Source organism: Ylistrum balloti, unplaced genomic scaffold (assembly GCF_031769215.1).
Source record: "Ylistrum balloti isolate Yb309-2 unplaced genomic scaffold, AGI_CSIRO_Ybal_v1 Utg370700, whole genome shotgun sequence".
NCBI classification, from domain to species: Eukaryota; Metazoa; Mollusca; class Bivalvia; order Pectinida; family Pectinidae; genus Ylistrum; species Ylistrum balloti.
The window spans coordinates 229,859-252,906 of NW_026782420.1; the positions used below are offsets into that span (position 1 = coordinate 229,859).

A 23,048-nucleotide genomic window follows, 5' to 3' on the forward strand; every position below is an offset into this window, starting at 1 on the left:
TCTGTAAGACAATACAAATTATTCACATGGTTTCAGAATGACATAATGAAACCACATCGAGTACCACAAACAACGACCACCTTCGGAAACCAATAGTCAACCAGCGGCAGTGTTACAACCACCTTCGGAAACCAATAGTCAATCTGCGGCAGTGTTACAACCACCTTCGGAAACCAATATTCAACCAGCGGCAGTGTTACAACCACCTTCGGAAACCAATAGTCAATCTGCGGCAGTGTTACAACCACCTTCGGAAACCAATAGTCAATCTGCGGCAGTGTTACAACCACCTTCGGAAACCAATAGTCAATCTGCGGCAGTGTTACAACCACCTTCGGAAACCAATAGTCAACCAGCGGCAGTGTTACAACCACCTTCGGAAACAGATAGTCAACCATCGGTAATGTTACGACCACCTTCAGGAACTATTTGGAAATTATGCCATCTTTTGAAACTCAAAGCCCACCAGTCGCAATTTTACAACAATCTTCGGGAATGATTTTGAAATGTTGCCTTCTTTGGGGACTAATAATCTGCTAGCTACAATATTATGACCATGTTCGAAGACTAATAGTCTGCTTGCTAAAATATAATGACCATGTTCAAGCAACCTTTTTGGAGACTGATATTCCACCGGCAGACCTTTGCACTGTCTTGTGACTAATGACAGGAATTACGGTATTAGAAAGCACTCGGAAGAGTATTCTTCTCAAGAAGAAATATTTGTATTTATATCTCTAAAAGTTCTAAAATGGTTGCTAACTTTAAAACCGCGATATGTAAATCAGTCGGCAGTTCACCTGAGTGAATTCCGATGCGGAGTTGAAGTTGTTTTTCTGGACGGTGTCGTATTGTGAAGGTGGTGACGGCGTTAAGTAGATCAAGGGCCAAACTTGCGATTTCCCCTGCGTGTTGCTCTCCGTTTCTTGTAGGCAATCCAGAAACAACCATATAGGCATCGCCTATCGTCTCCACCTGCAATCCATGGTAAAGCAGGATAAACAACAAATGACAGAAAAGCCCTAGACACCAACTCTCACCTTTCAAACAATAATAGTAGCATAGGACGCGGAGCCAACAATTTTCAACAGTTATCATATTCGATGCGATTTGTGGCAACTTTCCACAGGCCGCTGACTCATATTAAAGTTACTACTCATTAAAGATTACATTATGATTCATTAGGTATTTTATTTAAATCATTACAAATGAAATGACAGTCTTTATGTCTTTAATACAGCACGATCTAAAGTTTGCTGAATGAAGAAGTAAAGATTACACAAAAGGATATATCCACGTTAAAATGTGAAGAATCCTCCAACATAGAAGATCTATTGTAATACAGGTAACCTTATTATAAAAAAATCCAACTTTCAGTCTGAAACGCAAATTCTTTCTAATGACCTAGATATTCGTGTTTTTACGAAAAATATTTGTTTTTTTTTAGTTAAATTCTATCCTTGAAAATAGGAAAATAGACAATAACAACCCTTTCCTCCTTCCCGAACATAATAGCCGTTATAGAATACATACACATTGTACTATATGAATATGCTGATACTACAGAACGATATATAAGATATCAAATACACTAAAGTATCACCTTGTATGACTGAGCAACAATATCTACATCTATCTTACCTTGTAGACGTCATAATGCTCGATGATTTTATCAAAACATATATACAGGTCGTTCAGGAAATTTACAATCTGAAAAGAAACAATAAAGACATGAAGAGGATAATGATATCGTTTTAAGTTCGAATTCATTTTCTTTTCTTTTCATTTTTTCTCGAATTCTTTTTCTGTCCATCTTTGTACAAGTTTGTATGCTATTGTTAATTCTGTAATACGTTTACTTGTGTATATTTCCATTTAATACAAGCGTGTAATTTTCCTTGTTTGTATATTTCGCTTTATTTTCAATATTCTTATTTCATTTCACTCTGTTTTACGTTCAGTTTGCGTTTGTATTCTTCTCGTTATCCATTTTTCATTTTGTTGGCGTTGATACATTAACCGCTATTTCTCAATTATCTCTAATTGTTCCTTTCTTCCTTCTACACTTCGACTATGGAATGCACTTGACATAACATTTAGAGCCTCATCATGTTTGCAAACTTTCGAATCTTCTATATCTCCAAACGAACTAAAAATTATAACCCTGTCTATTACGGATTTAGTGACAGGAAGTTAAATATGATTCACACAATGTTACGTCATCGATGTAGTTCTTTGAAATATTTATTTTTGTAAATCTGACTGATGAAGTCAAATGCTTTCCAGTTTTTCTTTGATTGTAGCAATCATAAGCAGCTGTGACGTTTTCTTTTCACTTATCTTAAAAATGCGGCTTTGGTTTTAAATTTAGACTTACTTCTTTCTGGGAATGAAAATCGTCCTGTAGACACAAATGAACTGATATCTAGAAATGTGCAGTTTCATTAAATCTAGCGATATATTTTAAATTACAGTAAGACTAATACATTTGTTTCCTTAATTCGGAGATCGATGGAACTTTGAAGTATGCATATAATCATAGATCAATGATTTCTTTATTTGCCAAAATGTTGTAACTGTAATTTGTTTTGGGAAAGGACTTAAATATTGTTGTAATAACCCTATGCCCAATCATATTGCTGATGAAATATGTTTGAATCGTAAACCGTCATTTATTATGCGTTCTGTTTGTGCTTGCATATTTCTCGTTATCTATTTTGCGTTCTGTACGTGTTTGCATGTCCCCGTTATCTATTTTGCGTTCTGTACGTGTTTGCATGTCTACCGTTATCTACTTTGCGTTCTGTATGTGTTTGCATGTCTACCGTTATCTATTTTGCGTTCTGTACGTGTTTGCATGTCTACCGTTATCTATTTTGCGTTCTGTACGTGTTTGCATGTCCACCGCTATCTGTTTTGCGTTTTGTACGTGTTTGCATGTCTACCGCTATCTGTTTTGCGTTCTATACGTGTTTGCATGTCTACCGTTATTTATTTTGCGTTCTGTTCGTGTCTTGCGTTCTGTCCGTGTTTGCTACAGTCTCACCTCCACTGGAGTGCTGTCTGAGGAGAGGGCCGTGAAGCCAACAATATCGCTGAAGAACACTGTAACTTCTTCGTAAGTTTCTGGTTCCACCGTCTTACCCATCTTTAAGGAGTTAGATATTGTCCTACAAGTGCACAGCAAACACTACTAACAATTACTCTTGGGTAAAACTCAAATAAATCTATATATTCACACATTTCCTAAAATTTGGGAACTTTATTTTACATCAGTTTAAATTCCTTAAAACGTGAACAAGGATAGTGTAATACAGTGTGAACGATTGTTACGTTAAATGTACTGAGGAGAACGACTAATTTTTGACACAAAATTTCAAAAACATGATTTATCACTAATCGTTTCACCGTCGAAAATTATTATGTAAATTTACCAAAAATATTACATAGATGATTCAAATGATAATTGAACTCTTTTCGGAGCAAATAAATCTGTAGTACTACTTACACAGGACAACGTATTGTTTTATAGAATTATCCAACTACTCTTCAATTAACCTGATTTTTGTTTATTTGTTTTTTTTTTTTTTTTTTAATTTTTCTTATACAATTTACAGGTGAACAATTTGCGATACAAATCAGAATTTATCGTGTGTTAACCTGGGCAACATCCTACAAAGTAGTTCCTCTGTCTTTCTCTGCTCCTCTTCCAGTTGTAGGGTACGCTCCTCTACTACCTCCTCGAGGTGATCGGCGTACTTCTCCATCATGTGAATCATCTGGTCCACTAGGTTTGTATTCCTATCGATAGAACATTAACAAAGTCACACACAATTTTGATACCCGTGTTAAAAATAATTATAGCATTACATCTCTGTTGCGACATTTTTGTAATCATTTCAGTGATGGTAGACACCAAAGGTCAAGAAGTGCAAATTCAAATGATAGTTGAATACAACCTTCTTTTTATATTGAATAACTTGTAAGGAACTCGATGTGTGTATATCCTGAAACTTTGCTACTACCCGTATAGCTGTATTTGAACGTTGCTGTACCGGTAATGCCAAACACAATAAATGCGAAAGGCCGGGGCTATATAAGGAATACACAAAGGCACTCAAGTTAATCTCATGTCCCAATAAAAAGTTAGAATACGATGCAGTCTAGACAAATAATCAACTAAGCAACATAATACAGCAGTTTCGTCCTTCTGGGACTCATCAGTGATGCTAAGGATCTAAATTGTTGAAACCTAGAAAGCAAATGAGAAATACCAAAATTAATTCAGTATGAAATAATGAAAAGTTTCAAAATAATGTCAAGTACACATGTATATTCTGAACCGTGCTATTATTCGAATGAATGAAAACGTCGCATGCAGGTTAAGAAAACCCTAAGGACCTTAATGCCCACCAGCAGGGTCTACCACCTGTAATTGCAAAGATTGTACCGATACAGTAATAGCAGAGAATGTAAATGCCATATGAAATCAAGCATGTAAACATAAATGAATAGATAAGGAGTACAACATATAAAAAGATAATACTATAAAATACTGTATAGCAGATTTGGGGAATTTACTTGCGTCAAATTCACAATAAATGAAAATAACACGGAATCAGTTATTCTGCAAATATTTTGCTACAGTCAATGCAAATCTCGGAAAATGGGCCTGTTCCCATTATCATGATTTTCGTTAACTGACTGACAAACTCGTAACACAAGGGTTGTAAAGATGCAGGTTGTTGGAAATTATATGGAAGTTGTATGATCACCAAAGTGTTCTCGTTGCGAAATATTCTATTTTATTTGTGTGACATGAAGATGGACGTATCTAATGCTCGTTAGTTTGCCTGTTGGTTCCACTGTTGTATACCTTGCTCGCATTTGAGGACGTGACATTATTTACTTGGATTGACCAAAGTTTACATGACGAGTGTCGTCGATATAGCAGAAGACGATTACTCTTCTGGAACACATTGTCTTATTCTCCCTATATAATTCCAGGCGTCTCCATGTAAATCATTCTTTTGTTCACACTTTCACCTAGTTTTATGTAATTTGAGTTTGAATTATGATTATGTTGCCATGTGGATATTTTCTTGATGATTTTAAGACATGATCAGCTAAATACTGAGAAATCTCATCACGCGAATGAAACCAATCCGCGACATATTAATCCTGTGAAATTAAAAATATGTACAGTATAGCTATTTCCTTGTCAATGATTTACAGCGATGTTCATGTATTGATCGGTTCACCTAATCCAATGAAGATGTCCAATATAGGTAAGCAAACAAAACACGATCTTCAGTAATCGTTTTGTCGTGTAAGTTTTCTTAAGTTAATACAGACATATGAACTAAAAAAAATTAAGCTCAAAATCGATGAGACGAGGGCAAAATGTCAACAACAATGATTTACATGAAAAACATTGAAAAAGAACAGGAAAAACATCGACCATGAGTTCCAGCTAGGGATTAAAGTATATAGGCGCCGTGGTTTGGTAATTTTACGAGTAATATAGATTAAATAGGGCAGGCGGCATTAAACAAGGCAGTTAATTGTTCCAGAGACGCAGACTGCACCAGGAATTTCTAATGGTAGACCGAGAGCTTGAACTATATATCTAAAACAGCCCATAGGTCCAAGACAAGTGAGGATTGTGGAATATTGCTTTTAGTCCATGTAACGACTTACTGTCCCTTGTTGCATTTCTTGAGCGTAGAGGCAATAGTGACAAAGCTTGGTCGGAACATTGGTATCTCCTCCCAACAGATCTTCATCAGGTCCAACACAGACTCTTCAGCACTATCCTGGGGAACCTTGGGGCGGAACGGTGGATGTTCAAGCTGCTTTACTCTCGCCACTATTTCTATAATGTATGTAAAATACAAATTACCTAACGCTGATATAGAACAAACATATAATATAAATATGGTGTCATTTGAAATAACCTATTTCGTAACGAAGATCGGTTTTTTTCTGTATCGCATTAGTGATATTGTCCTATCTATTCGTTCAAAAATATTAATGATGTTAACGTATATTTGAATGTTCTGTTGTTGAATCTATTAAAGCATTCTCCACGACAAGTGCAACATCTCACGTCAGATCGAACCTAATGTAACGGTGTTATAAATGTAAGTGTGAAGTGCTATCCAGTCAAACCCACATAATTTGAACTGGGATATATCGTAATATTGCTTACTTTAACCCCTGGCCAAATGTCTTCCTTGTCATTGTATTTATTTACCACTTAATTTGAGAACTCGGTTAATTTGAAATCTCATTTTATTTGAAAGGTAAATTCCAACCCTAGACAACACTATGTGTTCACATTGCTTAAAGCTGACAATTATAAAAAAAACACGTGTTGATATATATATATATAATTAGAATGCGCCCGAGACCTCTATGCTAATGATATTTTCCGGCCAGTGTTTCTAAGGAAGTTTTAGACATTGTTTGAAAACGTATATGGGCATTCGAGAGTAAGAAAGGCCTACGACCTGTCTGACGGGTTATTATTTGAATGTAGGCACAACGCGACTAATAGGTACATTGCATGAGCACATTTACTCGCTTCCGTTATATTTCTTCCGAGTGATTTATTAACCTAGTTAATGAACATTTATCACGTATTTGTGACAAACAGATACAATTTTAGCTGTTTAACAGAATTACACATTTATTTACGTTACGATTTATGCACCTTGAGCCAAGCGTCCTGGAGGAAAACTACGGTAAAAACCCTACCTTGTTTTTCCAGAGTACTGGCATAAATTCCAGCGTAATAAGCTTTACCATTTCCCATCATTCACTAGTTCACTAGTTACATTTTAGACATTTTACATTCAAGACTGAGAAAACATAAACAAATATTAGTAATATGTTATACAGCATTTTTCAAGCGCTGCAGTGACATAGTAAAAATTGGCCTTGTCCAGAGTTTGGTGCACATGCTCGTGTTTCGGGATATATGGGATGGGCTGCAGGGAATTTCCTCTGTTTTCAGTTTCAATGTATCTTTTTGGATAGCTGAGAGGAACTGATCGGGGAGGTACCATTTCACGTCAGATCGAACCTAATGCAGCGATGTTATTAATGTTGCAAGTGTGGATTGCGATCCCATAATATTTAATGCTAATGACTATACCATATTTTTTATTTGATCTTCAGAAATATAACGACTGTACTTTATGTACAACTTGTTTCACCTAGAGAAATTTGACGACCCTACCATACTTACGATTTGGTTCATCTAGTGAACAGCTGTAAGGTTCAGATTTTGTGAGAATTTCTTGTAGAATTATTCCGTATGAATAAACGTCTCCTTTTTGAGAACCTCTTGGAAAAGCATCCGGCTTACGGAGTATCTCGGGGGCAGTCCAAAGTAGTTCTAGGAAATCACACATAAAGAACAAACGTATACTATCAGAAAACATCGCTTTGGTTATCTGCATCGATAAAACAATAACAATACTTGTATATGGGCATGACAGAATATGGAAACAATTTGGCTTACTTGTGTATCGCGCGTGCTTGCCATGGTCGTCATCTCGTTCACCCTCCCGAAAGGCTGGCATAGCCATATCGCTCACTTTACACACCCAATGGCTGTCAACCAATACATTGGAGGAATTAAGGCGGCCGTGACATTGGATCACTGATTGATGGATGTAAATCATACCCTGGATGACACAATCATCATGAAAATTACTGAAAAAGCCTTGAGAGAGACATAAAACCAACGTCGCTTGAGGCATAATCACCGAAAACAAAGTTATAATTAGTTGGGCCGTAAGTCATATACACAACAAATATCACAACGATCATAATAGGAAATACACTATTTGTAATTATGAAGTGAGATATTTGGTACAGCCTTTGGAAGAAACCAATATTTCTCATTTTTTTTAATCCAATGTATCAAAATACAACACGGCCAAATAATTTCGTATCCGACATGAAATCAAAGATAGGTAGGTGATACACTGATGTTACAAAATCAGAGAAGCCGACCGAATTTAGGTCAAAATCGGACATTAACTGTAGTTGTAGGAATAATATGATAATAAAGATATTTCTTCCGAGTCCCACGAAAACTATCGCACGGAGTAGAGTGATAAAAACAACAATTTGTCTTTCAAGAGACACAAAATTTATCAGGTATTAATAAAAAAAAAAAACTTACAACAACTCCGGAGATCTATTGGCATTTCATATTTAGATCGTACCAGCTGTCGGATGTTTACAATTAGGGACTTGGTTTAAAAAGAACTTACACCAAAGAAATGTTGTAAATAAAGAGCTCCTTCTAAAATTTTATTTATATGACGCATTTAAAATAAATAAAACGGAAATTCCTTATGGTATTTTGTACGAACGACTGGCAAGTGTTCAAACCTTAACTATTTCTTCACTATGTCTGTGTAGATATTGTAAATATCACTTATATACCATCTGTTCCCAGAGCTTTACAGAAACAGATTTATTTACATGGGATGTAACGGTTATTATTTTAAACGTTATATCATATGAAAAATTACCCTGTCAGAATAATTTCCGTTATTACTTCTATCAATTTCTATTTCATATTTTGATGATTTTGGTACTAAATATAACATCATTCATAGTATTTTTGTATTTTATAATAACCGATAAGCTGTATAAGAAACAATAGAAGACATGTTCTGGAACAATCCTCAAATGAGCTAAATGTTAAGATTATGTCCATATCGATAAAATAGTGTCAGCATCTGTTTAAAAGTAAGGCACTTTCACACAAAAATCCACAAATATAGAACATAGGACATAGTAGGAGCGATCCAAGCTTAATTCATATCACTATCGTCCGGTGTTTATGAGCATGATTATTTCCTATGCGCAAACGTTTTTTTAAAGTATAACTTTTCTCACGTTCATCTACATTGGAAGTAATACATCTTTTATTTTTTTTATCAATTATGGATATTTTTTTATGTTTCTTTTTCAAAATATTATTTTCGTTCTTTTATCTTTAGGGGTTTGTCCTCTTTACCTTGTTTATTCTAATTTGTTTTGTATTGATATTTGTTAACTTTCGGTCACAACAGAATCTATGACATCTTCGTTATCGTCTGATAGATTTATGAAATATATTACTTTTGCGTTGAACGATTGAGTTCTCCTCTCTGTAGTCGTTTTCAAGTTTCACTATCACATGTCATGTTCAAGAACCAACAAACCATGGCAACTTCATTGGGCTTTTTAGCCTCAAAATTGCATGTATTTAATGTTATTTGTATTTTTCGATGAAGTATGAAAATACGAGATGCGGTCAATCCCGGTAGGTAATGGCACGTTCTCAAATGAAAACAACAGAACCAACAGGCCCACTAACGAGCATTAAACACGTCCAGTTTTATATCAAACAAAGAACATTTCTCAATATAATTACAATGGCGACTATAAAACTTTTCCAAATTTTTTATCAACATGCATCTTTTTTACCCCAGTGTGAAAAGAAATGAATACATCTAAAAATAGTGATAACAACTTTCAATTTTAGCATCCAATTTGGTCCATTATTGACTCGTTTGTTTTTCCTGTCAGTTAAATAACAAGCATGCACAACTAGACAGATGACGGATCACGGAAGTAGGGGTCACTATCATATTATGAGTTATTTTACATCAGATAAAACACAAAAGATAGCATTTTTACATGTTCAGGAACTGCGCGTTATTGTATTGTTCGTCATCACTGCTTACCTTAGCGATGTCCGAAGCAAAAGATATTTTAAAAATACGGTCCAGGTTAATGTTATCGTTCAGTAAGACGTCCAGGAGGCTGCCTTTACTGCAGTATTCGGAAACTAGGAAAATCTTCTCTGGTTCAACACTTGCGCCAATAAGTGGATTTACATTGGCGTTCTTTAAATTCCTCATCTAAATTTTCAGCAATGAAATAAAATAAATAATTTTCATTGTGATCAAGTCTTTACTTTTATTTCAATCGCTCTTTCAGTAATTAATTCATTACAAGATAAATACGAGGATTTGTTACCTCAAATTTTGTAGTGATCAATATCACTATTATATATATCTTGTGAATAATATCAATTATATCTTATTCATAGAAACCAAAATTTAACTGTTGAAATTGCAATGAAATGTTTTTTTGTCACTTATATTTGTCGATTCTTTAATATCATGTCAGTACTTTTATCTTACAATATTACAACATATTTCAGGTTTCTAATGTCTACCTGGTTTATTTCCTTCATGACGTTGTCGGTAACAGTAATGTAAGGTTTGTTGATATATTTGACGGCGACCGTGATGTCATGGAACTTCGCAACAGTCATAAAGATCTGTTGCTGTTGCATGCCTGACGTCAGAGATGCACCGCTACTTCGTCGGGAAGAATCCAAAAATGCGGACTGGAAAACATCAATGCGAGAATATATATGTAATAAACATATTTTTTTAAGGCGAAAAGATAAAATTTTATTTGAAAAAATATACGTGTACACGATTCAGACATTTATGGGCATGTTAGAAAATATACCATGTGCTTCAAAATAATCCCCAAAGATTTTATTTCATAACCTCTTCTACGAGATTATCAAATAACAATATCCTTTCAAAAATTATAGAAATTAACCGTTACCGACTATCAATACTAAACTCCGAAATACTACAATGGAAGTAAGGACATACAGGCGACTGTGAAAATGGAAATGGAAATCATTCTGGTAGGCAACCTTGTATATGTAAAGTACACATAATATCACCTTTGAAGATTAGGAATCATATTCGGAAATCGTAACTTTTTGGAACAGAGCTTCACCAGACACATAAAAGATATGTAAAAGCAGATGTGGTAAATAGTCTTGACAGTGAAACGAAATGTTGATAAAATGAAATTAAGTTGTCACAAAGTTTGTTGGGGAAGACAGACAAGTAGAGATATTAATTTAAATGTCTAGACGGAAGATAAGTTGCCCTTAAAGCTTACAACTTTTGCCTTTTAGAGCAAATATCTTACTATCTGTGAAATCAAATCTACGTTCTGAGTTCCCAACTAATTGGGCAGGAGTCGAAGAATAAGTAAAAAGTAGGGACGTTATTCTGAAATGCCTGGCATAACTGAGGCTGCCATTACGTTTTCGGCTTAAAGAATTGAAATATTCCATTAATTCTATCACAGGATAAAATAAGCAATTACATTAAATAAATGAAAACATATAAAATAACATAATAGATTATCTATGATTTACTTTAAAAATCTGTGTACAATATCAACTAAATATACAGAACGGTATAAATATATGGTTGTGCACTATACTGAAGCGTCTTTCGTAACAATCATGTCCAAATCAAAGGAGAAAATCTGGAGGACATAATCATTACAATAATTAAGTCTCTGGTTGATAACATCTTCGTCTAAGGTAAGATCTTCTAACAGATTATTGACATATCTATGGGAACTAAATGTGCCCCTCTGTTGGCATACTTGATTTTGTTTTCATACGAGGGTGTATTTATCAATGGGCTTATCAAAACAGGTCACAAAGACCTTGCAAAGTCGTTTAATTTCACTTTCAGATATATTGATGACGTCTCATCTCTAAATAGCAAGACATTCATTCATCACGTCCATCGCAGATACGACAAACACTTGTACATCAACCATTTATCTCGATATTTTCCTACAACGAAACCAACATGGACAGTTCTGCACCAAGCTTTATGATAAACTTGATGATTTCAATTTCCATAGTTTGATTATTTAAAATTTCTTCTATGTAGAAGAAACTCGGTTGGTGAAAGTTATTTATTTTTCATCGACATTTCCTTCGTTCAAGCCTGTTACTAAATAAGAAGGCAAAACTCTATATGTCATTTAGATATAATTTTTCCAATTTCTCACAGAAATTTTATTCAGAATTCTCACTTTCTGGCTATTTCAAAAGTAATGAACAACATTATGACATGATATTTTGGTATATCCCTGAAGATATATAACAAAGCAAGGATAGATGATTGAGAAAAGAAAATCAGAAAAAGGAACGAGCGAATGAGGCTGTACCTTTGTTGTCGATCGACTGCCAAGTTTACTTCGATGTACAGTGAATTGGAGGTCTGCTAATGTCACTTTCCAGGACAGACTATGTAGTTGTGCTTGTAACTGCATTTTCCTTCAACAAAAACAATTATATCTGAAGTTGTCGACGGAGTTGTAGTAAAAGCAAATCAGTTATAGGATTAACTAACACATAATAAACTAGACAGATTGCTATTCTACTAGATTTTTGTTAGATTTTTTTTCTTATTCATTTTTTTTCTTCTAAAGATATTAATGTCAGTATGTTGTTGGGTGGCATTAGTTTTGAAAACAAAAAATAGTATATTTTCATTTATTTTCCTTTCAAACATCAACGAACATTGAATAGTTCTTTAAATTTCCATTTTGATTGTTATCTCACAGATGAGAGGAATTTTTCTGTCAAATGGTTAAGTGTCAGGTACGACAACATCTAAGTCGATCACCATACCTTCTATAATATAAAAGGAGTATTATGACGAGTACGATAAGGCAGAAGAGAATTGCTGAAGCAGCAGAAACGGCAGTCAGAACTGAAATACAATACACGAAAATCACACACATGCAGTATATCTTTTATGATTCTACGTGTTAGTAAAATGTTAGAAATGGAAAAGAAAAATTATGAGCTTTTTTCATTGATTTTCTTGGTACGTTATTTATTATTATAATTTCGGATGTGTGTTATTGTTCCATGCTTGAAAGTACCGTCATTTTCCCCGATGGTTCGAAATAAAAGCTCTCAAAAATAACAACTTAACAGCAATGCAATCAAACCATCCTTAGCTTTGAAATGATCCTGTATACTTACCTTGACTATTTTCGACAGGTGGACAGTACTCGTCATTCCATCCACACGCTGGCCGTCCTGCTGGCACGACGGTCCTCCCGTTTGCCCATATGACCGTTACATTGTTAAATACTGTCGTCCCAGTCATCTTGCTGGAAGCAAACAAGAATGATGATTATTGATTTATTTATCAATTTATTTATTTATTGTTAATTTTTATCGGGAGATATTGTTTGATTTCTTAAGTTTGATTTTAGTAAGTGTAATTAAAATTTAGTTTGTGATGTTTTAAACGTGGATGTTTGTTGTAATTTAAGTATTTAATGTACATAAGGAGGGCTTATAATATATTTATGTAATGTACCATACTTAATGTACATAATGAGAGTTCATTATACATTTATGTAATGTACAATAATTAATGTACATAATAAGAGCTATATATATTTATGTAATGTACAATACTTAACGTAGATAGTGAGGGCTCATTATATATTTATGTAATGTACAATACTTAACGTAGATAATGAGAGCTCATCATATATTTATGTAATGTACCATAATTAATGTACATAATGAGAGCTCATATATTTATGTGATGTAAAATAATTAATGTACATAATAAGAGCTCATTATATAGTTATGTAATGTACAATACTTAACGTAGATAATGAGGGCTCATTATATAGTTAGGTAATGTACAATACTTAACGTAGATAATGAAGGCTCATTTTATAGTTATGTAATGTACAATACTTAACGAACATAATGAGGGCTCAATATATAGTTAGGTAATGTACAATACTTAACGTAGATAATGAGGGCTCATTATATAGTTATGTAATGTACAATACTTAATGTACTTAAAGAGGGCTCGTTATATATTTATGTTATATCCATTACTTAACAACATACATAATGAGGGGTTGTATGTTTATGTATGGTCCAGTATTCGATGTCATCAATAAGGTGCCATATTAATTCCTGTGTTGATGGCGATAGTTACTTGAGGAAGGTAAAATTTCAAACAAGTGTTGGACTTACATGCCTGGGTTGATAGCAATTGGTACATAGACACCTTGTTGGATATTACTGATGACAAAGCCCGAGTCCCGTGTACCATTTTCCGTAATATAGACATTGCCATCGGCACCTGTATCAACACCAGTCAAACAGATTCATTGTGGTGATTCTCTCTTTATGATGATACATTATAATGAATCAGAACATCCTTATTTTCATAACCAAAACATTCTCTTTATATTTGGTATTTTTTATGCTTTAGGGAACAATAGAAAGAGTGAGGTTTGGCGTATCTTGGTCGGAAATATATAAAGACGACCATCGTATTGAATGATATATTGCTAAGAGTCGTTGTCATACCATACGCACCGGTAGTTACACTTTATTAATTAATCTATCAAATTAATTACCTGTTATAGCAAAAATTTTGATTCAGAGAGATGCAGAGGTGATAACTTGTTATGATCATCTCATTTAGTGACGGAAATAGTGAACAACTTTGTTGGGACAAAGATAATTCTGTGCTGATTCCAGATTTTATACTTAACCGCTACTTACTTAATAATATGTTTTGAAGAACATTTCTATTCATTATTTCTTTCCGGAATTCAAGGAATGTCAGGATTCTTTTCTCTTTTAAATATTTTGAATACACAATCAAATGAGCTGATGTTACTAAAAAGAAAAACGGTCTAATGTAAGATAAATACCTTGAAATGTAAGGTTGTGCATGCTCTCGGAAATGTTGCCTACACTGCTCACATTCATACCAGATAAGTATGCAATATTCAGTGCTTCTCCATATAGCCGAAACGCGTCATACAATAAGCCGGCGTGGATGGTGGTCTGGGATCAACAGTAAAATCATCTTAAGCATGCATGTTGGTGTACAAAACTACCAGTATGATAGCGATACCAAAAAGCGTCTGTAATCATATAACCATGGCAACTAACTGTGTTCTATCATGCAATACGCAAATATATCAGTTATATACAAGCTAGCTTTCGAGTTATATCAAGACCAGAATATTCTTTCATGTTTTTTACACTTGTCACGAGTGTTTGGAATTGTGTTAGCCCTTGACATTTCCGGTCGTTTGAGTCGATAGTTAAAAGCGGGTGAATTTCAAGTGTCGAGGTATTATTTTACTGTGGATTGGAAATGATCCAAAGACTGGGGAAAATCTGCCTCAGACCTTTGGGAAACGATTCAACAAGTCGCAATTTCATAAACGAAAAAGGTGACACGTTTTTAATGTGCAAATAGTAAGATGGCGATAATATAATCATCAAAATTGTAAAATCTGCTTTAATCCGAGTTCTTTTTGGGCTAAATTTTCATTTCGAACTTGTTAAAAATAATTAATACATACTTAATGCATCTTTATTGTTTATTCCAAACTGGCTACAGTGGAGGTAATTTATATAGAAATATAAGTCACTCATTCCATTTGACTATGCAATATTGACAATATCTGATTAAATGAAAAAAAGAAATATGCACTGAACACGTGATTGTCAAAGTCGAAAACTGGAAGTACTTTGTAGGTAGGTCTTACACAAATTCCAGAGGTAGAGACAACAAAACCGGATCTGGATAACTCGAAGAGAAGTTATTATTTAAATTAATGTAAAGACGGTCAGAAAATGCTCTCAAAAGTAAACTCTGCTAAGTTTAAAACAGGATTCTTTGGAAAATTACTGTAAGGTGTAAAATTATTAAGCAAGCACTTACAATGATATTAAGAGTATCCAACTTGATGAGGTTATCTTTAATCATGTACTTACCGTAACGTTTAAATTTTCCAGTTTGCTAAGGAAGTCTTTGTCGTTGCTTGGGAACACGTTGGGTGTAATATCAAGAAGACCTGGTCAATATTAAGGGAAATAATGTATTTATATTAAACTTTGTTATAACTTGAAAATTACCTTTTTTGTTGTTGTTGTTGTTTTTGTTATTTTTTTTTTTTTTTTTTTTTTTTTACTATTCACTAATAAAAAAAGATGAGTTGCAAAAACAACATTTAAGTTGATGACAAATATTTATATCGATGCAAATCAGGAAACTGAGTGGCAAAATATGTATTACCTAAAAAGATTCATTTGTGCTACGTGCTGAAGAATGCATTTTCCTTCATGATATCCCTATACAACCTTAATGACATCAAACTGTTTTAGTCACACGTCATATTTATAGTTCTGATTGACAGAAAAAGGGTCATATTAAAGGCGTTTGGCTACCAATTATAAGAGAGCAATTAGTTGCGTTTTGCCTGTTACTGAATTTGTGTACAGTCATCTTATATTTCAAGGTCAAACATCCATACGTTTATCCAATTACACCACGACAAATTCCTGGTAGACAGAAAAGTCGGATCCTCATGCTACCTTATTTATACATACAACGTACATCTTCAGCAGCAATCTGCCAGTGTCTGTTACGGGCTACTTATTATTACTAGTGTCGTAAACCGATTGATTATATCATTGTCACACCTTTAAAATGTAGTGATACCAGATGACTTAATTTTTAGCTAGTTCCGAATGAACCTTTAGACAACAATACTTTAAAAGTGATGACGCTATAGATACATTTTTATCCAAAACATATCCAAGCTGTTTGGTTAATGCAATTTTCATATATATCTATACTTGCTTAATTCTAGGTATATCATTTTTTCGTGAGACATAATTGTGGAAAATGGATTATCGCCTGATTGCGGTGCAAATCATTTTTTTTCTTTTCATGGGTCATCGTCATATTTTTTTCACTTCGACCTCTTACACAACGAACATTTCGAATAGTCGGGAAAACACTTCCTACAGCTTCTAGGAAATAGAGGACTTACTGTGTTGTGAGAGCGACTTCGTTGTACCTCAACGCAACATAGAGTTTTGCTTTTGTATATCTTCTAACCATTTAGGGACGTAGAAAAACTAAACAAACCTGATCCGACACCTCCGCCGCAATACAAATTTTTATTTCCCTGCTTCCTATATTTCCTTTTTCTTTTTTAGTTTTACAAAACAACTGACATCATTCGACCTTAACATACAATATACAACAGTATTACATTAACAATAGAAGATGAAAAAATCAGGTTAATAGACCAGTTTGATTTAACCCATATATTTTTCTCTAATATTACATATTGAAATATGTCATTTAGGTGCTGGTATTTATTTATTTATTTTGTATCTGAAAATTATTGTAAGACGTTATAGCAAAATTTTAATATCCTACCAAATATAGAATATTTTTGTTTGTGACTGCAATGCTCACCGGTCAACTGCAAATTAAAGGTGATAATATTTGATACTCCTTAATGGGTACACGGTGATAGAAGTTACAGTGAGAATTGCAAAAAACAGATGATCAGAGTTTTCACATTAAATAACGGTGTAAGGTCTCTCATATTTTTACCAGGCCGATATTTTTGTATGAGCTTTAACAAACAGATGAAGCTACATTGAACAATGGGCACGATTTTACCTTCATGGACCCTGCCGATATCACATTCGGGATCGATGATTTGTATAGCCCGTGAGTAGTCCACAGTAATGAACACGTATTCGCCTGTGAGAAGTCCTACAACTTCAGCAGCACAAAGCAGGTGGATGATGTCTATACCGTAAGCACATATCACCATCACTGTTGAGAGAAAACCAGAGATCACTACAGGTATATATCATCAGTATTCAGAGAAAATTATCGTAAACCCATAGGCACATATCACCGTCAATATTCAGAGAAAACCAGAAAACAGAAAATTCGAATTTTACGAACTTCATTCTCTTGAGAAAATTACAATACTGAAAATACAGTCATAATTCAAACTCAAAATGGATTCATCTATGTGTATCAAGGGAATTTGTACGTCGACACACTTGACACATATAAGGAGATTGTAACCCAATATTTATGAATACGCGTTTTACTGCTCCATCGAAGACACTTTCTAAGTTTATTCTTTTATCTAATAATGTCTCGTTCTCCAGTGAATGCCAGTATTCATTAGGGGCCATTTTTAAAATTTGATCTCGCTCAAACATCAAACTGGAGCAGTTATTTAATTGAAATTGAAATATTCAGATGATGTTACATTCAAACTAAAAAAAAACATTTAATTTTATGGAATGAAATCACTCGGTATTAAAACATTAAAGAACGTCACTGACTATCTATGAATTAAAGTTCTTCAAAATATTGCTCCAGACCCGTTTTATAGGCAGCACTAGTCAAATTGACGTTTTATTAATTGAAAAAAATGAAATTGGTGTCATATCAGTTTTCCATTCATATAAACAGTTTCTATGATCTATTACTTGAAATGTTGATCAAAGTAGGAAATTTCCATACCTGACAGCAAAATAGAACATGATCAGCGGAGATGAACTAAAATATATTTAAAAGAATATTTTTAGTAACAGCAACCTTTATCTACTTTGCCTAACGTTCATTAAAGGCAACAGAAGCAACCACTTTCAGTAATGAAGTATGCGTTTATAGTTGGATACTGATTGTGTATCTCACAATAGAATTTTTGACCTTTGACCACCAGGCGCCAAAATAAATGAGGGAGACTAGCATAATGGTCTGATGGACGCGATGGAACTCGATTTATGGCATGGTGACCAAAATAAAATATTGAAATACAGACCTCGAAACAAGGACATCTGAACGGCCATATGTTCTTCTATAATGTGCTGATCACTCTCGAGAGTCCATATCTGGGATTGTACGTTATCGTTTTCCAACGAAATCTACAACAGAAAGAATATATATAAATTGTATCATAGAAACTGTTTGTAAAAAATGTAACTTTAACATTATAACGTGTTTGTGTATAATAGATTTTTTTAACAATTTTCTTCATTTCCCCGACTCCTAATTAAACGTTATGGGATAAAGGACATTTATCTTGGTCGACTGTTTTAATGCTCCATATGTCTTCGTATTTGTAAACAAAAGGTTCTATATTTGCGTCAAAGAATGACTTTGCATTTAATGTATCTACCAAAATGTGTATATCTTCATTCTCGATAGATCTTAACGATATATCTGGTAATTAGATATCATATTAATTCATCCACTTATAGAAGCACTCACTTACATTTTTACGGATGATTTTTATGTTGATTTAATTCTAACAAAATTAGCTACTAGCTGTGATATTTATATCAGCACCTATCAATGAACGCCACAAGACGACTTACCACAAAGTATTCAGCGACATCGCGCCAAATATCCTCATGACCTTCCACCAATAGGACACGATCCCAGCCGTAGTGTGATAATATGTCCTTCACCGAATACACAATATTGTGATAACTGACAGTGCTTCGTGCAAATGTCGGGTAGCGACTAACATCCATCAGTGCCTCGTGTGCACATGCAAAACTAACAAAAGGTACGTTCCAATGTCCTCCAATAAACGCTGCGGTGGTACAGACACTGTCGCACGCAGGACCTGCAAATAGCACGCCATATATTTTTTTTAAATGTCGCAGTTCATTCGATATTCAAAGGCCTGTTTCCGTTATTACGATTTTCATACAAGAAGTCGTCAACTAACGGACAAACTCGCAATATAGAGTTTCAAAAGATGCAGGTTAATGAAAAATCATGGGGCAGTTTTACGGTTGTCTTCTCGTGTAGAAATATTCTGTTCCTTTGCACAACATGAAGTTGGGCGTGTTTCTCCCTCGGTAGCTGTTGGTTCCGTTGTCGTGTACATTGTTTCCATTTGAGAACGTGACAATACTTACCTAGATTGACCAAGATTTAGATGGCGGGAGTCGTCAATGAAGAAGGAGATGCTTACATTTCCGGAACACCTTGTATTCTCCTTTTACATTTTCATGAATTTCCGTGTAAATCTTTTGTTTTTTATTTCGATTTTGGATTATGATTATGTTGACATGTTGGAATTTGCTTGTTTTTTAGACTTTAACATGAATATATCATATGAGCACTGACAACATAAATTTGTTGATAAGCAGTAGAAGCAGTAATGAATCGGCTAAAAAATGACGGCATGAACGGCCTATTGGTAAAACAATATTGGGAAACAGATTTCAGATCATATGGACTTCAAAGAGGCTTTGGATCATTGCTACTTAACGTTTTTAATGCAACAATAAAGTATGTTGCATTTCGTCAGATGTATGCTTGTTCCCATCAAAGGCGATTTCGGGGTACAACTAATAAGGACAGCTATGACGCCAGATCGTATAATCCACCATTCTTTAAATACAACCATAATGTTATCTAGATCCAGTTTTCTTCTGGATGATAGCAGACGAAGAAGAAGACTTTCACCCTCCCGGAACACCTGGTCTTATTCATCTTGTACTTTTTAAGGAATCTACGTTTCAATCTTGGCTTTTTTTTTTCGTTCGTATGTTACCATCTTTTCATAGGCTTTTAATTAAGACTGATCTGTCGTTATTTTCTCCATTGTCGCTACTAGTTTAGACATGAAGGACGAATGTACAATATCTACGTGAGATATCGTTTAAGATTTAGTATGAGAAATGCTCTTATATTAGATGGAGAAGTCAAAGACTTATTGGCACGGTTCCGTTTCGATTCAGTGATATCCAAAACCGGTATTGAAATACAGCGTAAAATGTCTCAGAAACCGCGTGATACCAGGAATCTGTTATTTATTTATCTATCCATTTAAGTATTCATTGATTTAAGAAAAGAGGCTTTAAAATGTTATCATGTTTGAGGAGTCGAATATGATCATGGACGAAAAATTCAACCAGGTACCCATCTTGTAATTCTGTTGCCAGTTTAGAGTAGAATGTCAAGCAGAGAAAGTGGTATTTATCAAGCAGACAAAGTGGTATTGATCAAGCAGAGAAAGTGGTATTGATCAAGCAGAGAAAGTGGTATTTATTAAGCAGAGAAAGTGGTATTTATCAAGCAGAGAAAGTGGTATTTATTAAGCAGAGAAAGTGGTATTTATCAAGCAGAGAAAGTGGTATTTATCAAGCAGAGAAAGTGGTATTTATCAAGCAGAATGTGTATTTCTTCTTAGCTGTACAGGCACTCAACATCTTATTGGATATTTCTAAAATGAGGCGTTCAGAAATAAAAAAAAAATACACAGGAAATAAAATGTATAAGTTCTGTCATCAATCATGTTTTCTTTTATATTTATAAAGGGTTGCTGAATAACAGATATTGTGAAACAAACTGGGGTGATTCACTAAAACAGAAAAAAATCAGAAGTTGTAGCAACCGCTAAGATGGAAGACGACTCGAAAGGATTTGATTGATATTAGAGATAACAAAAATATCAAATTGTTTACGGGATTTAAAAAGCTTAATATCTCATTAATAACGGGGTTTGACGAGATAAAATTGACATTGTTGAATGTCTAGTAATTTTAGGTTTTAATCCTATGTAAGATATCGTTGTATTTTCTCAGTAGATGTGAGTCAGATCAACCGTGAAACTAAAATACCACAATTTAAATTATAGAGTTTTATATATATATATATACATGGACGTAAATTTGAGATCAATGCAGTGTGAATTTGTTGATTGTCTTTTCATATAAAACATAATATGTATATGTAAGTAGGTTTTCCCTTGGGAGCTCATTCTCATAAATACTTGCATCGCCTATATCTTCGCTGTTTGATCTCAATCCTACAGGGATAATGCCTTACTCTTCAAATTAGACACTTTAAATGATAATGATAATACATATAAAATACTAGGCCGCCGTTGTCAATGAAAAGCACACTCCGGGTCCACAAAATTTTCGCAAACGATAATCATTTTGCTATTGATGATTGATAATATTGATAATTTGAAAGCTGGCTGATGAGAGAGTGTCTCTCCCAAAACAATACGCGCTGTAGATAATGTAATAACAAATGATGAACACATGTAATCTATAGCCAACAGCCTGTTGGTAGATTTGTTATCCTGGGCTTTACCGTAATTCAGCCTGTCACATTCTAATATTTTATCATATTATAGCACTTACTTATCCTAAATCTAAGAGATTTTTTCGGGCCGACTTTGATTTTCCAAAAAAGGAGGATTTGAATTTTCGTTAACAGATACAGCGTAATCAAACAAATTATTATTATGTAGTGTTAAAGGGTGCTATTTATGTCATTTTCTAACGATCTATCTGATATATATTTCAATACCGCCCTCCAAAACATCAGTTGTTATTCGTGTAAAAGTCTTAGACGATGTTATTAGAAATGAATTAAATAAATAAATAAATATCTAAGGATATTACGCTCTATATGTCTAACTCAACCAATTCATGGTATCTCTTAGTATCTGTATTTAATGAAGATTCCGTCTGATCGTTTATTTGATTAGGGGAGTTTAATTAAGAAATAAATTGGCTGTGGTAGAATTTACATCAAACTTAGATCAAAACTTATATTCAATATATAATATAAAGTTTGGTATAATGGATACGAACAAAGAAAAATATTTACAAAGATATCACTGGAAATGTGAAAGAAGTCCACATGTTCCGAAATATTTAATGTCCTCTCCTTCTTCAGCAATGATTCTAATACAAACAATGGAACACATGTATGAAAAAAGCAAACCAAACAACAATATAAACAAACAGAAATTGACCTTTCGACAGAATCTTAATTGCATTCAAACTCAAAAGCAATGAAATGGAGGCAAAATATTAAAAAGCTACAGATTAATATAAAGGTTTCTGACAAAATTAGCAAACCAATTATCAGGTGATTCTTAAGGTATCTTTTTCTTTATTGACGAAACCCGTCATGTAACGTTCCCAAAATGAGAATAAGGTAAGCAACAGCTGGACCACGTTTTAAGACACTTATTAATCCGGTACTTCTGGTGTTATTGCACTTTCTTGGGTATCTCTGTGTAAAATCTTTGTTCTGTTTAAATGTTGTCCTATTTCCATGGACGTTGAATTATGATTTTCCAAGCGTGTCGAAATTTGCTTTGTTGAGGATGTGCTATCAGAAGACAGTCCCAGCAAATATCGAGCTATAGATATGTGCTTTCCTCATAGTTTATTTCCCTTCACATACATGTAAATGGTCTGATAATATGTTAGTTATGTAATTATCTTGATAATTGGGCCAATCCATCCCTTTACCTGTCCC

General features: G+C 34.0%; 1 protein-coding gene across 1 annotated transcript in view; it reads right to left on the reverse strand.

Moving 5' to 3' along the window:
- The window catches only part of LOC132557597 (atrial natriuretic peptide receptor 1-like), a 33,870-nt gene that overhangs the window by 2,815 nt on the left and 8,007 nt on the right, over positions 1-23,048 (reverse strand). Inside the window, exons 2-19 of the mRNA XM_060222106.1 lie at positions 19,124-19,377; positions 18,568-18,670; positions 17,400-17,558; positions 15,695-15,774; positions 14,617-14,752; positions 13,928-14,036; positions 12,905-13,035; positions 12,545-12,626; positions 12,079-12,187; positions 10,253-10,426; positions 9,756-9,932; positions 7,529-7,694; positions 7,253-7,402; positions 5,701-5,875; positions 3,661-3,801; positions 3,047-3,170; positions 1,642-1,710; positions 801-975 (exon numbers count right to left, since the gene is read on the reverse strand). Coding sequence (XP_060078089.1) covers positions 801-975; positions 1,642-1,710; positions 3,047-3,170; positions 3,661-3,801; positions 5,701-5,875; positions 7,253-7,402; positions 7,529-7,694; positions 9,756-9,932; positions 10,253-10,426; positions 12,079-12,187; positions 12,545-12,626; positions 12,905-13,035; positions 13,928-14,036; positions 14,617-14,752; positions 15,695-15,774; positions 17,400-17,558; positions 18,568-18,670; positions 19,124-19,377 — 2,514 coding nt within the window. The remainder of the gene's footprint in view (positions 1-800; positions 976-1,641; positions 1,711-3,046; positions 3,171-3,660; positions 3,802-5,700; positions 5,876-7,252; positions 7,403-7,528; positions 7,695-9,755; positions 9,933-10,252; positions 10,427-12,078; positions 12,188-12,544; positions 12,627-12,904; positions 13,036-13,927; positions 14,037-14,616; positions 14,753-15,694; positions 15,775-17,399; positions 17,559-18,567; positions 18,671-19,123; positions 19,378-23,048) is intronic.